The sequence below is a fragment of the Gopherus flavomarginatus genome, chromosome 6, assembly GCF_025201925.1.
Source record: "Gopherus flavomarginatus isolate rGopFla2 chromosome 6, rGopFla2.mat.asm, whole genome shotgun sequence".
Classification (NCBI taxonomy): Eukaryota; Metazoa; Chordata; order Testudines; family Testudinidae; genus Gopherus; species Gopherus flavomarginatus.
The window spans coordinates 23,073,263-23,092,970 of NC_066622.1; the positions used below are offsets into that span (position 1 = coordinate 23,073,263).

A 19,708-nucleotide genomic window follows, 5' to 3' on the forward strand; every position below is an offset into this window, starting at 1 on the left:
ACTTTCTCTGGCCATCACAGCCCTGCACATCCCAAATTCCCCCACCCCCTCTTTTCACTCCACTGCCTCCTCCCACCTATCCTCTATTCCCCACATGGCCACCACCTCACACTACATGTACGTCTCCTCCAGGGTCCAGGCACCTAATTAGTGAGGCCATGCCTGCGCAGCTCCACTTATTAGGTAGGTGGCTCTTCATTCTCTTGTGTGGGGCCGTGCAGACGTGCACCTTAGAGGGAACTATCCTTGGACCACCTGAATGGAGGTCATGGACACTTTGAGAACCTCTGAACTAATAGTTTCCATGTGAAAAATGTTGGGTTGATATTATCTACAGATGTTGCTTTCTTTGGTGGGGAAAGTGAACAATGTGAGGACAGGCTATTTGTTTCACTGGGAGAAATGTCTCCTTTGGAAAATTTCCACCAGCTCTGCTTCTATGTAGCGCTGGGCCCAGATCTGATGGTTTTACTGGGGGTAATCTGAACTCTGCAGCTAGGGCCCTGTCTCTATAATGCATGGCTCAAACCCCAACTCTGGAGTGTGCCAGCTGCCAGTGAAAAATACTGTATAAGAGCTAGATGATTATATTTAAAAAGCAACAAAGAGTCCCCTGTGTCACCTTATAGACTAACAGACTATTGGAGCATAAGCTTTTGTGGGTAGTGGGTATTCACCCCTGGAAGCTCATGCTCCAATACCTCTGTTAATCTATAAGGTGCCACAGGACTCTTAGTCTGGATCTGTAAAAGGCAACAAACAGGGCTCCCCCTCTGCTATATGATGATATTTGTAGCTCTGCCTTGTGGTGTTCATAGCACCTCCCTTCTCCCAGAAACAGCCTTTTGTGTGCACAAATGACAAGAAGACGCTTTCCCCAGCAGACAGCCTCTTAGCGGTAGTCGGGGGGCGCTTCTGCCGGAGAGCTTCTCATTGTAACACACACAGCAGGGAGGGAGGGTAAATTCCCCCCACCCACAGCTCCTGCCTCCCACGGAGCCTGGCCCGCAGGCGGGTCGCTCGTGAGCGCCCTCAGCAGGGCACCGGCCGAGACTCCCTCTAGGACCCGGGGGAAGCTGATCGCGGGCAGTGGCCGGAATGCAGCCCCTGCGCAACGCCTGCGATGTCTGAATAATTCCAGCTCTTGGGAACCTGGGGCATCCCGAGCAGCCGCCGCAGCCATGGAGGCGGGGTGGGGGTTTGCCCTTAACGGTTGCAGGAGACAGAGCAAAGCCACTGCAGCTGGCCACTAGGAGCAAGGCAGTCTCTGTGCACGCTCCGCGGGCCAGCCCCCTTTGCCCCGGGAAGGAGGATGCACGCCGCGGCTTTGAGAGATGTGGCTGATTTTATGCAAGCATCAGACCTGGGCTGCGTCTGGCAGGGCGGCTGCTGAGGCGGCTGCTGCTCTTGCCCAGCTTTGGGCTGGCTCCCTTTGTGCATTGATTGACCATTGAGAAGCTCCCCACCCCACCCCCTCCAGATCCCCTACCCTAGGGAGCCTGACAGTAGCCAGTCGAGCCCGGCGGGAGGAGGGGGTCGGGGGAAAGTTGCAGCTCAGCTGCGGCTGGTGAGGAGATGCAGGCTGAGGCTGACCTGCAGGGGGGAGAGGTGGTTGCTGTGTCCAGGAGGGGCAGAGCCCCGTGGGCAGCTGCAGAATCCAGGTCCAAGTGAAGAAGTGCAACGCACAGCACCATGAAGCTGCGGCTGCGCCAGGGCCTGGCGGTGCTGCTGGCCTGGGGTGAGTGCCTTTGTTGCTTTGAGTTTAAAGTGATTTGTTTGCGGGAGAGCTAATGGTATCGCGGGGAGAAGCTGACACAATCCCAGCAGAGTTCTGTCAGTTGCAGAAGAGTTACTAAATTAAAGCAGCTTGGACAAAGCCCTGGGAATAGACTAGTGGGGTCGATCCTGTCTGGGGACCAGTGGGCTGGACTAAATAGGACTTCTCTATCACTAGGGAGGAAAGTCTTGGGGAATAGACCATAGGGACCAAACTGGTTCTGGTCCATAGCACCTGGTGAAGTAAATGGCACCTCCCTTCTTGTCCCTTCTGTTACTGTAATTATTAAATAAAAGAATAACTCGCTGGGTGTGAATGTGAACATATGGGGAGCAAAGAAACCAAAACCACTCTGATCTGCTGGTCCTTCACCTCTAACAACCTAGGTAGCTCCCTAGAAGGGAACATGACTTGTTATTAGTGAGTAACCCCCCTCTTCTGTATGTTTCCCTAGAGTTTGGGTTATGTGCTAAATATTCACCGCAGTGTGTTCTTCTGTGCAGCTTTGAGATCTTTGCTGGGCAGCTTCTTCCCTCCCTAAACCATTAATTTTAGGGATATAAGATTACACTCACCCTTTTAAGTCTAGATTTTGTGACCCAAGTTTCGCTTCTATACTTTTTCCTTCATTTGATTTTATGAAAGGTGCATGTTCACTCCATGATAGTTGTAAGAATCATTTTATTATTATTATTATGCAGTGTGGGGATTTTTGGAGAGAGGGGGAATCATTTGTTACTTATATGTTCTAAAAGTTTCTTTCTTAGGAAGAAGGTGTGTCAAGGCTGCTAAAAATGTCTTTGGGTAGGGAAGGTGTATGCTACAATAAGCACTTGTCCAACTGAAGTAAACAAGGCAGTGTTATTATGGAGAGGATGGAAATAGCTCTGAATGTAGCATGCTTTGTGCATGCCATTCGTCGTGCTGGGATTCCTGCATGCTGTTATTTTCCCCAAGGGGGCCGTAGAGATGCCACTATTTTGTGCTGCACAAAAAACATCTTTATTTATGGGCTTTTTCAGTTTACCAACTACTGTGAAGTTACCAACAAAAAAAAAAAAAGGAAGAGGAGACTAAAAAAAACCAAGTCCACTGGCCCCAAAGATCCTAATCTTGAAATTTGGAGAAGAGGTGGGACATTAATTAAAGCCGATTAAGCACATAAGTAATTATACTTAGACTGGTTATGAGGTCTGTGCTGCTATTTTTATATAATCTGCTTGGAGATGTTTTCAAACAAGGGGCCCCTCTCAAAGAACTCTGGGAAAGAGAGTTTTGCCCTTTAAAAGAAAATTAGTTTGAATTTTGGGGTAGTGCTGTGAAAACAGAACTTTGGAATGGAGCATTAGAAGTGTAAGCCTTCTTCGTCTGGGGTCATTTGATAGTAGCCAGGTTTGAAGGCATCTTATGCTGGATCTGAGAGCATCTCTCCCTGAGTATAATGAAGGGCCAGTTTCATTAAAAGGTAGTTCGTTTGCACTAGATGATGCTCTGCGGGGTCAGTAGTATCCCACTTCTTGATGTCAGTCAAGGGTACACCCCCAAAGCAGCCAATGGAGAGATATTGACTGTAAGTGCTTCAGGGCAGGAACTGTCTTTTGATTCTTTGTGTGCAGTGCCTAGCAAAATGAGGCCTGGACCCCTGGTTGAAGTCTCTTGGCACTACCATAACAGAAAGTATATATATATTTTTAAATAATAAGGAGGTAAGAAGTTATAGGACAGGAAGGATCAGAGGGCCTATTTCGGGGACTAGTACCAACTCCCACCATGGTGCTGAATCATCAGTGATGTCCCAACTGCAAATACTTGTGGTTTCTTCCTGCTCCCATAGTGGGTGGACATCCTTTCACTTAATACATTTCAAACCAAGCTGCAGCAGTCATATGAGAATGTGCGGTAAGGAACCTTCCCGCGCTGCTTGAAGGGAGATAGACAAGCTGCAACCTAACAGTTCTTCTGCGTCTCTGATTTCTGATTCAGCTGTCTACTTCTGTGTGCTGGCCTCTGATTTGCAAATAGAGCTCAGAGTGCATCGCGGAGTGAGTGTGGAGCCCTGCATCACCAGAGATTCAGGGGTATCCTTAGTACTTTTAGCATCTTAAATCAGCAGAGCTCTGATGTGGGGGTAGGGGTAAATGGGCAAATCTTTGCTGGTTGGCTGACTATGCAGTCCACCCCAGTTTATGGAGCACTACTCATGGTGGTCCAGAAGTGATTATGTACCTTTTTGTCCCCATCCCAATTTGGTGATATGATAATAGTGGCAAAACGGAGAAAGAGGGGCCCACCAGAGAGGTTATATGGTGGGGTGGGGAATTCAGAAACAAATGTGGTTTAAATTATGCCACCAGAGTGTGTTTTTGTTAGGAGGAGGAGGGATCCAGTGTCTACCCCTCTTCCCACTGGGGTCATCCAACTGTTACAGGATCAGGTCTTAGCCCATCTCCTAGTGAAAAGTTCTCTGCAGCATAGAAAGCCGTCACAGCTGGGCCCTCCCTGTTGTGCATATCTGCAGGAGACCCCAGCAGTGAATGAGAATGGAGACAATGACCTGCTCATTCTCAGCAAGCACGTGCCTGGGGCGGCAAGCCACGGGGGGCAGCCTGACGGTTGCCATGAGGGCGGCAGTCAGGCAGCCTTTGGCGGTGTTTCTGCGGGAGATCCGCCGGTCCCGCGGCTTTGGCGGCGATTTGGCAATGGATTCGCCAAAGGCGCGGGACTGGCAGATCACCCGCAGAACCGCTGCCGAATCCGCGTGACTGGCGGACCTCCTGCAGAAATGCCACCGAAGGCTCCCTGCCTGCCATGCTTGGGGCAGCAAAAAGCATAGAGCCTCCCTGGGTAAGGTGGGGAGGTCCCTGGAGGCGAGCAGTGTGTATGTGGGATGGTCGCCCTGCTGCTTCCCGGAAGCTGTTTTTTGGGCTGTAAAGCCAGCAACTTTCACCAACACTAATTGGACAATTATTATTTTAAAGCTATGTTCGGCCTTTGGGAGGTGGCGTTAAATGACGTCTGGGAGCTACAGGAGTTGGGCTACATCATACCAATATTAGGTGGAGACGCATAGACTGGCGAAACCTTCCAAGTTTCATTTCAATTCTGGAAGGGCCTCTCTGCTGAGATGCAGCTTTGTAACTTTACAGTAATCTTCCAGCTGACAGTGACAAAAAGGAGTTTGGTTCTTAGAACTCTCCCAATTGTACCTAAATAGTATGGGGGTGGAAGGAGACACCGAAAAGGGCACAACTTAGTACCAGCTGAATCCTTACACTAGTGAAACTGGTATGGTGGCGGGGGAGGGTCAGTGGGTGAACTCATTAGCCAGCTGCCTCTGGATACCTGGATTCTTACCTAGTGTAGCGGTCACAAGTTAAGAATGAGGAGTCTGCAGTGAGTCTACATTGCAAAACTAGTGCATAGTTTTTCATGACTGGCAGTCCCAGCTGAGAAGAGGTTCAGGTCTGGGCTAACTGAGTGTGATGCAGGACAGGAATGAAGTGTAGCAGGGGAGCCTCAGGACTGGAATAGGACAGGAGGCTGTAGGTCAGGAATGAGGTGGATTGATGGAGCTTCAGTTTGAGACTCCAGGGCTGAAATACTATCTAGGCTGCTGCAGATTATGTTTAAGGTACGCTGGCCGAGCTCTGGGACAGTGGCAGGTCAGAATTGAGGTCCACTGTCAGATCTGGCAGGTGGTCAGCATGCCATTTGCCTGAGCGTTGCCTTACTCTAGCTAGTTATCTAAGACCTTTGCTTTCATGAATAGTAAATTTATGAGATTAAGAGAAGAACATCTCCCTTCTCCTCCCCATATCACCCCAGGTGTCTGTCTGCATGTGGCTATGTGAATGCCAGGCTCTATTAGATAATTCTTTCCCCTCCGTCTGTCTGCTTAGACAATTCCTCATTAGTACTGTATAAATGAACCCATGCCTAGGGAGTATAAATCAGGATGGATGAAAATTCCCTGCAGTCAACTTTTCCTTTGCCTCTTCAGTAACATAAGGAAATGTTCACTTAATTATAGGCATCAGGGGTTGAAATAATTACATGGAGACCTCGAAGGGAAGCTCCAGGCGACAGGCTGCAGATCAGAACACATAAAAGTTTTCCCTCTGCTCAAAGTGGGAAGCAGCTCTAGAGTATTGCGGGTAAAATAAGCCAACGGTAGCAACAAAGCAGGCTGGACTGCAGAGCACAGTGTGAGGGGGTGAAGGGTGAAGGCGCACTGAGGCCTGCTGCTGGCGACCGTGTGAATTTGCTGCCAGTTCTCATTGATTATTTAAACACATAATCCCAAAAGAATGGAGACAAGCTATTTGTCACCCGCACGAGTGCAGCCTGGGCAGAAGCACAACGGAGGCAAAGCAAACACATGCAGCCATTTGTTTATGGGGTAGGGATGCTGGCAAGGCAGTTGTGCCCTGCTTAGCTAGGATCAGACCCATTCTGTTCACGTCCCTGGTTAAACCCAGTTGTTGGCAGGATTCAGGCATGGATTCCTTGGTGAGAGGAGAGAGATTTTGTGTGTGTGTGTGTGAGAGAGAGGGAGACAGAGAGAGAGATGTTTGAGCTCTCCCTTAACATGACAAATACAACCAAGCCTGGTTACACCACTGTCTTCATTTGCTCCTGTCATTTTTGTAGTCTAGCATGGAACGAACAGTGTTTTAAATGGTGTCCTCAAGCTACGACGAACCCTTGAACATGTCCAGAGGTTTAGTCCAGTTAAGGAATATGGATGAGGTCCTGACTAAACTACAGCATGAAACTGTTGAAATTGGATCCTGTGGCTTGGATATAAATATAGTTTAGGGGCCCAGACCAGTGCATCATCTAACAGAAGGAAGTCCTGGAAGACCCTTTGTACGCACGGGCTGGAACTGAATTTAACTGCTGTGTTTAAGCTTAGTTGTGGCAAAATCAGTGTAAACACCATTTGGCCAACTGTGCTGATGGGGCCTCTAACATAGTTTGGCTAGCGTGTTTCTTAGAAACCTGTTCCTCTGTGCTCTGGTCAGGGAGCCCAGGCTCTGCAACAGCTATGCTGTTGGAGCCAATAATGCAACTTTATTTGGTACACCTCAGATCCTATAATACTTTGAGGGGTTATGCAGTAAACGGGGAGAAAAAAATAAGAGGCAAGGGCAAAGAGAGATTTTTCAGCTGATTGTGGAAATGCCCTGGAATGGTGATGGAACAGAAGGATCTGTCGGGCTTTCCCAGACAGCGGGAGATGCAGAAAGAAGATGGTGGAAAGGCAGCTACTAGACGAATGGAAGGAGCAGGAAGGGGAAGGAAACCAGGTCTGTGAGGATTTGAAAACAAGGAGAGTAATCCTGATCTAGATCCTGGAATGAATGGAGTGGAGGAGGGAGGCGAGGTGGGTTTGTTTGATGCTGGTGGATGGGATGAGTTTTCACTGTATGTGTGAGGAGGCATTGGGCAATTGCTCAGCATCAGGATCCTCCTGGCATTGTGACACATGCTGATGATGGGCGCATTCCCTACCTTTCATAGTTGGTCAGTGTTAAGGACCTGGCTTTTCAGAAGTGCTGTGTGTCTGTATTGCTGATTGAAAATTGCAACCAGTTGAGGTCAATGCAAGCGGGGGGTGGGTGGGTGCTTGGCAACTCTGAAAATCAGACCCCAAGATCAGGGCCGCATGGTTCTGAGGCGAGGTAGCCTTGCCCAAGGGGAGGCAATTTCCAGCAATGCCTGAGCAGAACCAGTTTCCACGTGTAGGCCTAGATTCTCTCCTGCATCCTTCCTGAAACAGCAGTGGTGCTGCCATCTGGTGTGCACTTCTTTGTTAACTGCGCCCCCCCACCCCCATCCCTCCCAGCATTCCAAGGTCATCTTAGTGCAAGAGCACCCATCTTGCTTGGTTTGGTGGCTCTGGTGTGGGGAAGGAGCATGGTGGTACAGATTTACCCCTTCCAACAGAGCATCTGCATCCTCCATAACCTCCCTGCAAAGAACTCGCCAACCACAAAGACCTGTTAGGCCACATCTTGCCCATCCTTCTCCAGTCAATGGAGGACTGTTCCCAGGATGGGTCATTAAACTACCACCACAGCCTCCCCACACACATACATCCATTGCAGTAGCCCAGAAAACGTACTGGGGCCCAGAGAAGATAAGGTGTATTAAGTGTGGTAGGCACCTATGTGCTCACCCTTGGACTGTGCCAGAGGCATGCCAGCCTTCAAGCTGTGATTTCCAAAACCCTAATTAGAAGTGAAAGCTCCCCTAGGCTTCCTAATCCAGCATTCAATTTAAAATGTTCCGCTAGTAAATGAGAGCAACACAGCAAGGGGGAAGGATAGAGTGAGGGGGGGAGGCGGGGAATCTTGTAGGGAGAAGGAGCAGGGGTCCGATAGTCTGTAACAATGAGCACACATCAGGCCGATTAACGCTGGCTGGGGTCTGAGCCTCTCATATGTTTCTTAGTGCAAGTCATTGAGTTTCCATGGGGCTGCTGCTGATGCAGATGATAGAGGGGAGCATCTGAGAGTAGCCTCACTTTCCTTCTTCTCTTCCTCCACCATCAGTACCTGGGATCAGAATTATCCTTGTGATTTCTCAGTTAGTTTTCATTCTGTGTTTCATGCTGCTTTAAAGAACCCAGTTAATAGCCGGCACGGAGCAGAGACAATAGCTGGTTGTCATTGTAAGTTTTAGCCTTAATTCCAGATCCGTTTCCCTCCTCAGCTCCCTGTGCCCACGCCTCCCTCCTCTCTTAATGCCCTCGGGCCTCGCTCCCTCAGCTATTCCAGACTACGCAGTGTTTTTGGATTGGAGGGGGAGGGGACATCGCTGGCAGATGCTTCCCTCCACCTGTCATTGTGCTCCTGTCCTAACTGATTATCAGTAAGTGACCCTTTCCTGCCCCTGCTACCCTGATAAATAACATTTGCTGGGCAAACCCTTGGACCCATTTGGGGTAAAGCTTGAAATGGAAGTCGGACAGCAGCAGGACCAAACTCGGCTGGAACCCTGAATACTCCATTTCCCTTCACTGTGTCATGGCTGCCCTCTTTCTGGTTGGGGACAACTTGAGACCCTCCTGACCCTCTCTGGTGCCTGTCACACACCCAGTTGGGAGGCTATTGTACAGAATCTGACAGTCAGGGACATACCCCCACGGAAGAAACCAATGTGTCCTGGCTAACGCTCTCCACTCGATCTCTTCTGCAGTCATGGTATTTTGTTTGCTTGTGTGTGTTGTTCTCCTATCAGTTGATCTATATTTAAAGTACCATGTCAGAAAACTGACACCAAATGGAAATAATTTGTTCCCCGTTTGCTCTCCAAAGGAGTCTGGCTTAGGAACAGCCTTGCTGGGTGTTGGATCTCCACTCCAGTCATTGATCCATTTCCTTCCAGGTATGCTCGTGCCACTGCTTTGAGTCATCCATTGCCTGTCTTGACAACTGCCATGGGCCTCCCTATGAGGCACTTGGGAGAATGTGAGGGGAGTGTCAATAAAGATTCTAAAGAGACATCTTGGGCCTGATTCTCCGGGCCCCTGCCCCTTGTGTTCCTCTTTCAACTGTGCAAAGTGGATATAAGACATTCCGATGCATGTGAGTGGGGTGGTAGCATTTTATACTCACTGTGCGCAAGTGTAAATGAATGCATGAAATGCAGGATAGCAGAGAACTAGGCTGCAAGTGTGTGCTAGGGCTGGGAGGTGTCCTGAGTCCAATTCCTCCATCTAACCCCTCTGTGACACTATTACAAAAGTAAACACCGTGCAACAGACCCGGGGCTTTCCCAGGACTAAAGCAACTACTTGGTCTTGCACCTGATTCTGGATGAAGTCACTTCTCTCGCTGCCATGCTCTCTGACAGTCCCAGAGGCACACTTGCATTTGGGAGATGTCCTTAGAGAGAGTGGATGGTGCCCACATGAACCATCTCTGCTGACAACTCACTCCAGAGTTTGAGACAGAGTAATTTCATCTTGCGCTGAGGGTAGTGGAACTCTGGGCTCAGCAGAATTTGATCTTTATTATTTGGTAAATTCCACAGTTAAGATCAGTGATAACAATTGGAAGAAAAGGTTAAAAGTAAACAATGTTAATACATTTTCACAGTTTCACAGCAGAGCTATGGGGAGCACCTGGCATGGATGCGGGGCCATGAGAGCAGGGTCGCAGGGGGCTCGCTGTGAGGCTGACGACACCAGATTCCTGCAGGTGCAAATTTCAGAGCACGCTGTGGCCCTGGTGGGGCAGAGCAGAAACCCTCCCTGCCTAGGACTGTGAGGAGGAGGACAAGTCCTTGGCCATGAGGGAGACCACCCTGTCACTGAATGGCTCCGGCCCAGGGACAGCCCTACAGTCCTAGCTGTTTAATGAGTAAATGGGGCGCTGACAGTGGGGCTGCAGAGGGTCGCCTGTGTGGGCACGGATCCTGGGTACCAGATCTCAAGGGCACCAAATGCACGGGAGGCTGCACTCACTGGCTGCTGTCGATGGATATTTTGTTCATTGGTTTCTGTGTAGGGTGACCATATGTCCCATTTTGGCCAGGACGGTCCCCTTTTTAGCCCTGTTCCGGCCATCCCAACTTTTTTTGCAAAAATGGGCATTTGTCCTGGTTGCTCTTGCCAATTGATCATCACGCACAGCTTTGCCAAAAAAGTGGGGTGTGACCTCTAGCAGGCAGTAGAGGAACATGTTGGGGAGAGTGGAGCAAGCAGCAACGCTAGCCCTGTGCAGGAGAGAGGGCTCAGGAGAGCGGCTTGGGCTGGGCCAGGCGGGCAGTGGGAGGGCTCGGGCCAGTCTCGCATGCGGGGAGGAGGAGCGGGGGGAGGGCTAGGGCTGGCTCAGGGTGGGTGGCAGGGGGACTCCAGCAAGCCCTGCAGGCATGTGGCAGCGGGGTTCAGGAAGAGGAGGGGGACCTCAGGTCTGCCCCACGTGGGTGGCAAGGAGGGCTAGGGGGAGGCTCATGCAGGGGGCAGGGGGCCTCAGGCTGGCCCTGTGCAGTGTCCCATTTTCATTTTGGGAAAATACAATTACCCTATTTCTGTGTGTCAGGTAAAGTCGATGTTTACCAACTACAGATGATTTTAATCAAATCCTGTCCAGCCTAGTTATAGCCACCTATGTCTATCTGCCACCACCATTTTGCTGTAGCAGAAGTAATGGGGAATGGTGGAAATGCTCTACTCCAAATAAATAGCAGCCATTTTTGTGGGATGTACGGAAGAAAGGAGCTGTGCTTTCCTCCTCTTGGTATTACCCCAGCAAACCACGTGTGTAGCAGGCTAGGCCTTCCTGGGCATTAGAGATTGCAAGGGTGGCCTTGTGGTTAAGGCACTGATTGGGGATTCAGAAGATCAGGGTACCTTTCCCAGTTCTGCCACAGACTCACTGCATTACCTTGGGCGTGTTGTTGCACCTCTGCTCCCTCACCTCTCTAACTGGGAAAATAACACTCCCTTTCTCCCACTCTGTGTCTGTCTTATCCATTTAGATTGTTAGCTCTTTGGGGGCAGGGATTGTTTTTTACTGTGTGTGTGTACAGCTCCTAGCACAGTGGGGTACCTTTCTCAGCTGGGGCCTGAAGGTGCTACTCTAATACACATAATGATTTATCAGCTGTTTTTGCATGAGAACAAGAAAATCCTGAACAAAATTATGTCAGTTTAAGCTCTTTAGAAGTGGAGAAGGGGTGAGCACTCCAGTAGAACTGAACCTGTGAAGTCATTGCCTGTCAGGGACTATCCCAGGTGTGGGCTTCTGCTGCAAAGCCCAGGATGTCTCAGTCCCATTGAGTGACTCAGCCATGTGCCGATGAGTTTGCCCATCCCTTGGGATGCCTGGAAAAGTGTCTCCACTGGCTGCATTATGCTGCAGTAGCTTTCCTTTCCATAATGCAGTTGTTTCTATCATAGTTTCTTTCCATTTATCTGTGCTGGGCTGAGCTTATCTTGTCTTAGATCAATAGAACAAAATTAGCAAAACCAAGCAGCACTTGGGGACAGGTGGGGGGAGAAAATATTTCCTACAGCAGTAGTGAAAACACTCTTGAGGCCAAACGCAGGCAGCATGCTTGAGAAATGCAGCCTGTCATTCCCAAGTTTCCCAGCAACAATGGCAAGTGATTTCTTTCTAGAGCTCTGTACGGGAGTGGGAGGGGTGGTCTGAGCATTCAGCTGGGAATTGGAAACTTCTGGTTTCCGTAGCTGACTCTATGTATGACCAGGAGCAAGTCACCTGTGTTTCTAAGAGCTCCTTAAATCAAAGTACAGCCTCTCATTAGCTAGTACATGATTCTGGGCTTCACTGATCCCATGTGCACTAGATGTGTATTCATATAGCACTGGCTAAAGGCCCAGAGTCCTGTCCCAGGATGCACTGCACTCAGTGGATGGAATTTTGGGGCGGGACTGGCCCTGTCTTTGGTTGTTCCATAGATCTGATCTGGAATCCAGAGGGAATATCACCATATATTACATCCTCTGTGCCTCAGATTCCCTGTAAGTAAATGGGGATAATACTTAACCACTTCCCAAAGCTCTAGTGATGATTAATTAACTAGATGGTTGTGAAGTGCTTGGAATATGACCATCACTATAGACAGGCTGAGTCTGTATTTAAAAGTATGAAAGAGAAACTGACAAGGTCCCATGTTGGATATGTTCTTCTGTCTTAAATCTGAGAGCATCTTGTTCCCTGTGTACAGTGCCTCCACAAAAGCTTTGTTCCATGTAGGTACAGTGAATGGCAGTTAAACCTCCACTCCCCAGGTGTTTCAAAATAGAAGGGTCACTCATTCAGTTACGGGGAAGAGCCCCTTGCCTCTGTTCCTGTAGGGAAGAGCTGAGCTTCTGTAGAGGACTGTAGCAGTGAGCAAGAGAGCTGTATAACGCTCATGTGAATGAGTTTAATTATATGTGTAACGTGCCCCTGCAACATAGTGTGTTCCTAGGAGAGAGAGAGAATATATATATAGAGAGAGAGAGAGAGGGAGAGTGTCAGTGTCAGTGAGTCAGTCCTGGGGTGAAATCCTGGTCCTACTGAAGTCAATGGAGAAACTCCCATAGACTTCAGTGGAGCCAGGATTTTACTCTGAGTGTTTAAAATTCTGCCTCCTCTCCAGGAAGGGTGTTTAACAAGAATTCAGTGTTTGTCGATCGATTTCAGCCTGCAAGGCAGGACGTCCCCCGATTACTTATTTATTTAGTCATTGACCACAGTGTGCCACAGACCCTGCAGACAAATGAAATGGCCATGTTCCCTTCCCTGAATACCTCCCAGTCTAATGCTAGTTACAGCACAGCAGCTGATACAAGCAATTTGGGTGGGGAAAAGGAAGGGGAGGATTACAGTCATAAGGTTATACAGTTACTTTGGTTTGTTGTATACCTCTCATGGGGGACCCACCAGTATAGGTATACACACATGCAGAGGATGTGTCTCTCTCACCCCCACAGAGTCAATAATGACTAGTATCTTCTCTAACCTGTTGTTTTGAAGATAGTTACCTCATCTTCAGAGAACTGGGCACTTCTTAGCCTTGTTAGGAGATTCCACCGACACCGAGTCCCTTCAGGATAAATGGAATTTTTAAGGTTCCAGGACTGCAGGTTTATATCTGACCGGAGATGCTTCTGTGCTGAATAAAGAGCAGGCAGGGGCACACTTTGGTGGGGCTGGGCAGTAAGTGAATGTGCATTAACAGAACTGTTCCCTTGAGAGGGTGGCTTAGCAGGATAAGCCCCAAGCTGGTAATGTCTAGAACCACAGGTTCAACACTTCCTGGGTCAACTCAGCCATTCATCCTTCTCATACATAACTGAGCTTTGTGCAGTTGAGGGAAGATCTTTAAACTGTCAGTCTCTGTAACATGCACCAAGATGCCCTGGCTTAAGTTGGAACCTTTGGATAAAATGTTCCCTCCTGCTGTTCAATGTGGTGATCAATCTGTCCTAGAGGTGGTGCATTTCAGAGGTGCTGTCTCTGTGCAGCATGGGAAGCCCTTTGAGACAGGGGACCCTATAGGGATGTAACGTGGTGGTATTATTTAGAAAATGGGTGAGACTGCAGAAGCAATCTAGCTTATGTTTCCAACCTGCCTAGGTTATCGGACAACCACCACATGGGGCTCTGAACTTGATGGCTGCATCAGCCTCTCTTCGGATCCATTGGCCCAAGACAAACTGTGTTGCACATTTATCCCTTCCTCTCTGCTTATTTGTCATTTAGCATAAATCTGACTTAAAACGAGCGTAGAAAAACCAAACACCACAAGCTCCCAGAACATGAGCCTTCTTATGGGCTGAGAATTTTGAATGTTGCCACTCCAATCATGCGGTGTAGTCGAAGCCATGTTGGTCCCGGGATATTGGAGAGACAAGGTGGGCGAGGTAATGTCTGTTATTGGACCAATGTCTGTTGGTGAAAGAGAAAAGCTTTTGAGTCACACAGAGTCTTCTTCGGGTCCACTGCAGTCAGGCAACTTTGGCCCCAGCCACACTGTGTCTGATAAATTCAGTGGGGCCAGATCCTCAGCTGGGGTAGATTGGCCTAGTTCCCTTGAAGTCCATGGAGCTCTGCGGGGGTAAGTGCTTGGGGCACCACTGACCTCAGCAGGGTGACACTGCTCTCTATACTAGCTGAGTCTGGAGGTGAACTTGTATCTGTGTAGCTTCTTGTGTATGTTTATTCAATAGTCATAATTGTTTTTGTCCTAAGCTAACAGTGCCCTCAGCCTGGAGGGTGTGTGTATGATTATTTCAGAGACTGCATCAGGAAGCTCAATGGGCTGATCTGATTTGGCAGGAGGCAGGTTACTGGGTTAGATGGTCTTGTTGGTCTGACCCAGTACAGCTGTGCCTGGAGCAACGGAACCTGTGGCCAGATCAAAACCCCTGTGTCTCATTTCATCAGTTCCCCCTACTGCCTCTCACTCTGTTATTCTGACATGGGTCTCCCTGTCATTGTGTAGGGACCTTGTGTATCTGCCTTGTTTCATGTGAGGAGCCTACTGCTGAGGGTCTCACCTCAACGTCCTTGGTGGAGTTTACAATGATGTCCCATCTGGAGCTACTGGATTCCAATGAGCAAAGCAACCTGGAGGCCACGGAGCCTGACCCTGTCCTCAGTGCCCTGCATGCCTCCGCGGGATCAGGCTTTGCCAGTGAGGAGAATGAGGAGTCCAAGATCCTACAGCCCCCCCAGTACTTCTGGGAAGATGGGGGAGAGCTCAATGATTCCAGCCTGGATCTGAGTCCAGCAGCAGGTAGGTTATTTTTATCCCTTTCTTCCCTTCCTTCCTCTGGGGGAGATTCTGTTCTCTTCCCTTGACACGATTCTTGCTACGAGGAGCTGGGATTAAGCATCAACTCTGTTATCACACCTCAGTGTCTGATGTGTCCCTAGGAAACCCTGGGCATGGACGGATATTAAAAAACAAGGTACATCTGGATCATTATTCACAAGCTGAGGAAGTAATCACGTTTATCTCTGTCTCTTGCTCACCTCATCCTCCCCCTTTCTGTCTCTGTCCTCTTATTCTCCCTTCAACTACCTTTCTTTCTTTTCCCTTGCCACTGTGAACTAAACTAAGTCAATCTAGTCCTCTGAGCATAAACCTTGAAGAATCCAGGCAGGGGCCTGGGTTTGAGTCCCAGCTGAACTCACTAGGCCCAATTCTAAGCCTTGACTTCAATAGTAGTTTGGCCAGAGTATGGCAACAGGATCTGGCTGGCTGAGTCCTGTCAAGTGACTCAACCAACTTTCTTGGGCAGCCTGTCAGGCTAGCTGGAAAACTGGGACAAAAAGCAAGGACCCTCTCACTGTAGCTGGGTGCCATGTCTGAGCTGAACTTCCTCTGGAGAATGTAATATACACAGTCTCTCCCACCTCACCCCATACCAGACCCACTGGAACCCACTGCTGTGCCTGGGCTGAGCCTCCCCTGGAGAACATAAATCTATACACGCCACCCCCTTCCTCCCAGGCCCACTGGAACCCACTGCTGCATCCAAGCTGAGCTTCCTCTCTGTTGACATTGCAAAAATCAAGTTGAAACTAACCTGCCTGTGTTTGTCTATGTAAATGTGGCTCCTGCTTTAGCCCCCTCCTCAATCTCCCTGAGCTTCTTAGCAGAAGACGACTTAACTTTTGAGACGCCCACTGGGAGAGGGACGGAATAGGGAGGGGGAGTGTTTTGCAGGCTTTCCTATAGCTTATGAGATTATCCCACATGATCCTGCTCTAAATTCCAGGCTGGGTATGTTTAAATACAGTGCAGGAGACTGACCTTCAGCCCGATCCCTTCTGCCCCCCACCACATCTTGTGTCGTCAACTCTTTCTCAGTAGGCGCTCTCCTGGCTTGACTGAGGTCTGGAATTAGAAAGCTGAAGTCTTTCTAGTCTTCTCTTTGCACTGATTCCTCTGACCTTAAAAAGACCTGCACTCCTACTGGGATGAGGATAGAGCAAGCAGCAGCAGCAATCTAATTTACAGTGGTACAACACATTTTTGGCAGTACACACACGTGCTCATACTCTTGCTCTTGCATGCACTGTACTAGACTGTATGCTCCTTGGGGCATTTATGTCATTGTCTTAGGACTTGAAATCACCATCAGCGGCGGCTCTAGGCACCTGCACTCCAAGCGCGTGCCTGGGGCAGCAAGCCACAGGGGGCAGCCTGCTGGTCGCCATGAGGGCAGCAGTCAGGCTGCCTTCAGCTGCATGCCTGCAGGAGGTCCGCCAGTCCCGTGGATTCGGAGTACCCAGCACCAAATTGCCACCAAATCCGCTGGACTGGGGACCTCCTGCAGGCGCGCTGCCAAAGGCAGTCTACCTGCCGTGCTTGGGACAGCAAAAAAGCTAGAGCTGCCCCTGATCACCATGCTCACTAATTGTGCTCTGTACACATCCTAGTTACGCTCACAGTGACACATACAGAATCACAGGCACTCCTACACATCACACACTGTACATGCACACTCCCCCTCTGACACTCATGTGGATCATGCAGATGCTCCTCACGCACTTGCGTTCATAGTGAGATACACAATTTACGCTCCCCCCATCTCTTGTATGCTCAGGCCCCAGCCTCCCACATGTATAGAGAACACGCTTCATCATCACTCAGAAGCACTTCCACACGTGTGTAAGCACGCACAATAGCTTCACACGCACACACCCCTCTCACTCCCATTGGCTTGTACATCTAGCCAAAGAATCTCACCTCCTCATCACACTTGCACATTAACAGCAATAAACACAGAGCACCAAAAACAGCCTTATCCCATGCACACACTCATCATGCAGAGCACACCCGCCTCTTCCCACTCTCGCACACAGAGTCTCTCACACGCTCTCTCTTTGCTCTCCTTTACACACACATGTCCTTATCGACTCACCACCAAACAGCTGCAGTACTTCTGAGGGCTGGCCTTCTGCCAGCCACTGCTCTATGCAGCTCGCATCTCAGAACGTCAGTTAATACAACTCCTTGAATTATTCAAAAGCTCGGGAGCTCATTTCTATTTAAAATTTAATTAGAAACCTGGCGTGTGTCATTTCATAATAAAGGATATAGTAATAGCATCCCTAAAACAGGACGCTTTCCTCAATCACACTTGGTCTATAAGTCTATGATATACATGCCACATGTGTGACAGAAGTGCCATGTGATTCCCTATGGAACTGTGTAACCAATTGCATTTATTATGTTACTTCTAACATACCAACTCATGAGTGATGGATTGTTGTTGTTTTTTTAAACCAACCTGCCAGAAAAACATTTATTTCATTCGCCAAATGTAAAATTTCCTCCCAAAATTACGGTGGAGTAAGGCCCAGGATGGGAAAACTCATTTCTGGAGCAGAGACAGGTCTGAGGTCTAGTCAGTCAAGGCTAGAAATGAGTCAGAGATACTATTAGAAAGGAAAGATTCCCAGCTTTGTAACAGGACACATAACATTTGCTTCTTTCACTGTAAAGTGTAAAGATATTGGGCCTCAAAATAACAGTCTGATATAGGCCAGATTTCTAGAGATTTCAAAGCTGTGTTAATTTTTTCCCTCTGAAGTCTGTAGAGTTGGACTCAGCTCAGCCTTTTTGTGGCTTTGCAGATGGAGGGATACAAAATGTAATCCCAATACATTTCTTTGTAATGTTCTCAAACTGTCCTAAAATATGTGTGCTTTTCGTGTCAAACACGTGACATGTAGAGAACACCTGGTACTCATTTGGGACGGCTGGCATCACTCAGCTTCTGGCTTTGTCTCTCTGGAGTAACACACTCCTGCTGATAAAATCTTCATGCCACACCACAATATATTTACATCAGCTTCAGTGGGTCCCTGCCTGAGTAAGGACCTCAGGATTTGTCTCATACTGTCTTGGATTTTTATCCATTTTATCCATACTCCTCCTCCATGAATGTGCATTGAAATGTACAGTCCTCCACACTAGCCCATTGGCACCCCCTTTGTTTTCTATATATGCACATCCGTTACCCATCAGTTACTCAGATTTGATTCTACAAGATAAATTAACGTGGCTTGGCACAGGGGTTTCTGTAGTGGTCAAGATAGGGGTTGGAATACTTTTTCCTTAGGACAAGGAGCAGCAGCTGAGTTGCTTTATAGCTACAACTGCAGCAATTGCACAGGAGGGATTGACTGGCAGATTCACATATTTGTGGAACCATTAGCCGTGCCCCTAACTCTTCCTTGCCCTGTTTTCAAAACCCCCTCCACATACATGCATTGAGGAAAATGGCCTGCAGAGTGCAGGAGGGTGGGAAAGGGATCATGATTTCTCTGCATTCAGCCTTCCTGCACAGTGGAGCAACATCCATGCCCTTGCCTGTTGTGCCGTGCGTGAGATGAGGTTTAGGATTTACACCATTGCAGCAGCCCTGCAGTAGCTGGAGTCTCAGATCACAGAACCAAAACCATGACCCCTTTAGCCTTTGCTTAGTGGGTTGGCAGGTACGCTGGGAAGCACAGAGGTGTTTGGGGGCTAGTGCAGAGGCATGGATCAGTGTGAAGGTATTTCATTGCATGTTCTTGTGAGTGTATGTGTCTGTGTGTGTGAGAGAGCCAGCGCTAATTATCTGACTTTGTTTGAAAACCCCGCAGAGGATGTGCAGAAAAAAGTAAAGAGAATTTGTAGTATACTAGTGCCTCACTGAGGACTGAGGAATATTTCAATGCAGGGTGTTTGGAGACTGAGTCCAGAGTTTCCTGCTTCTCCCAAATGCAGAATGAGTCTCTTCCTGCTGTAATGATGGCTGTCAATTGTCTCCAAGGCATGATTAAATGATTCTGAATGTCTTGGGAAGCATTGGGGTCTTCCTATGATATTAGGGTGACTGATATGTATATGCAGTAGAAACCTAGCACCCCTGCCAGAAGATGAGTACACCTAAGACCTAAAGGTATTGGCACTTCGGTCTCTGACTTCAATGGGAACAGGATCTGACCTTTGAAGTTTAAAACTTCCCCTCGAGGATGATGTGCTTGGCCTTTTTCTCTGTCTTTGTTTCTGAATGCAGCTGATACTCTGGCCCAGGGAAGAAGAAGTCAGCGCTGTGCGTGAGCGTCACATTACAGGACTGACCAAGGACCAGAGCAGAGACTTGGAGGCAGATCACCACTGGGGTGGATTACTTAAGGAGCGCAGATGTTAGCATACAAGGAGGGACCAGTGGAGGAAGAGTCAGGGCAGGGCTGGTGCTCAAGTCAGGAAGATAGACGAGGGAGGAGAAGCTCCTGTAATGTTGGAGCTTCCTTCCTGATGTCAGCAGCAAAGCTCTGTGTGTAACACAGTATTGATTTGCTCTTTTCCTTCTAGACACAAGCTCCTGTTGTAAGCATGGGGGGAGGAATGAACTGTGCTGTGTTCCACATGGCATGTGTATATATGACAATTTCTTGCAATGTC

At 48.7% G+C, this 19,708-nt stretch overlaps 1 protein-coding gene across 2 annotated transcripts in view; it reads left to right on the top strand.

Annotated features, from left to right (window-relative positions):
• The first annotated feature begins 937 nt into the window (after nucleotides 1-937).
• The window catches only part of PODXL2 (podocalyxin like 2), a 41,430-nt gene continuing 22,659 nt past the window's right edge, over nucleotides 938-19,708 (top strand). Inside the window, exons 1-2 of one of the 2 annotated variants that reach the window (XM_050958503.1) lie at nucleotides 938-1,738; nucleotides 14,744-15,037. In XM_050958503.1, the coding sequence (XP_050814460.1) occupies nucleotides 1,693-1,738; nucleotides 14,744-15,037 (340 nt within the window). In that variant the 5' untranslated portion in view covers nucleotides 938-1,692. The remainder of the gene's footprint in view (nucleotides 1,739-14,743; nucleotides 15,038-19,708) is intronic. The other variant, XM_050958504.1, reaches the window with a different exon arrangement.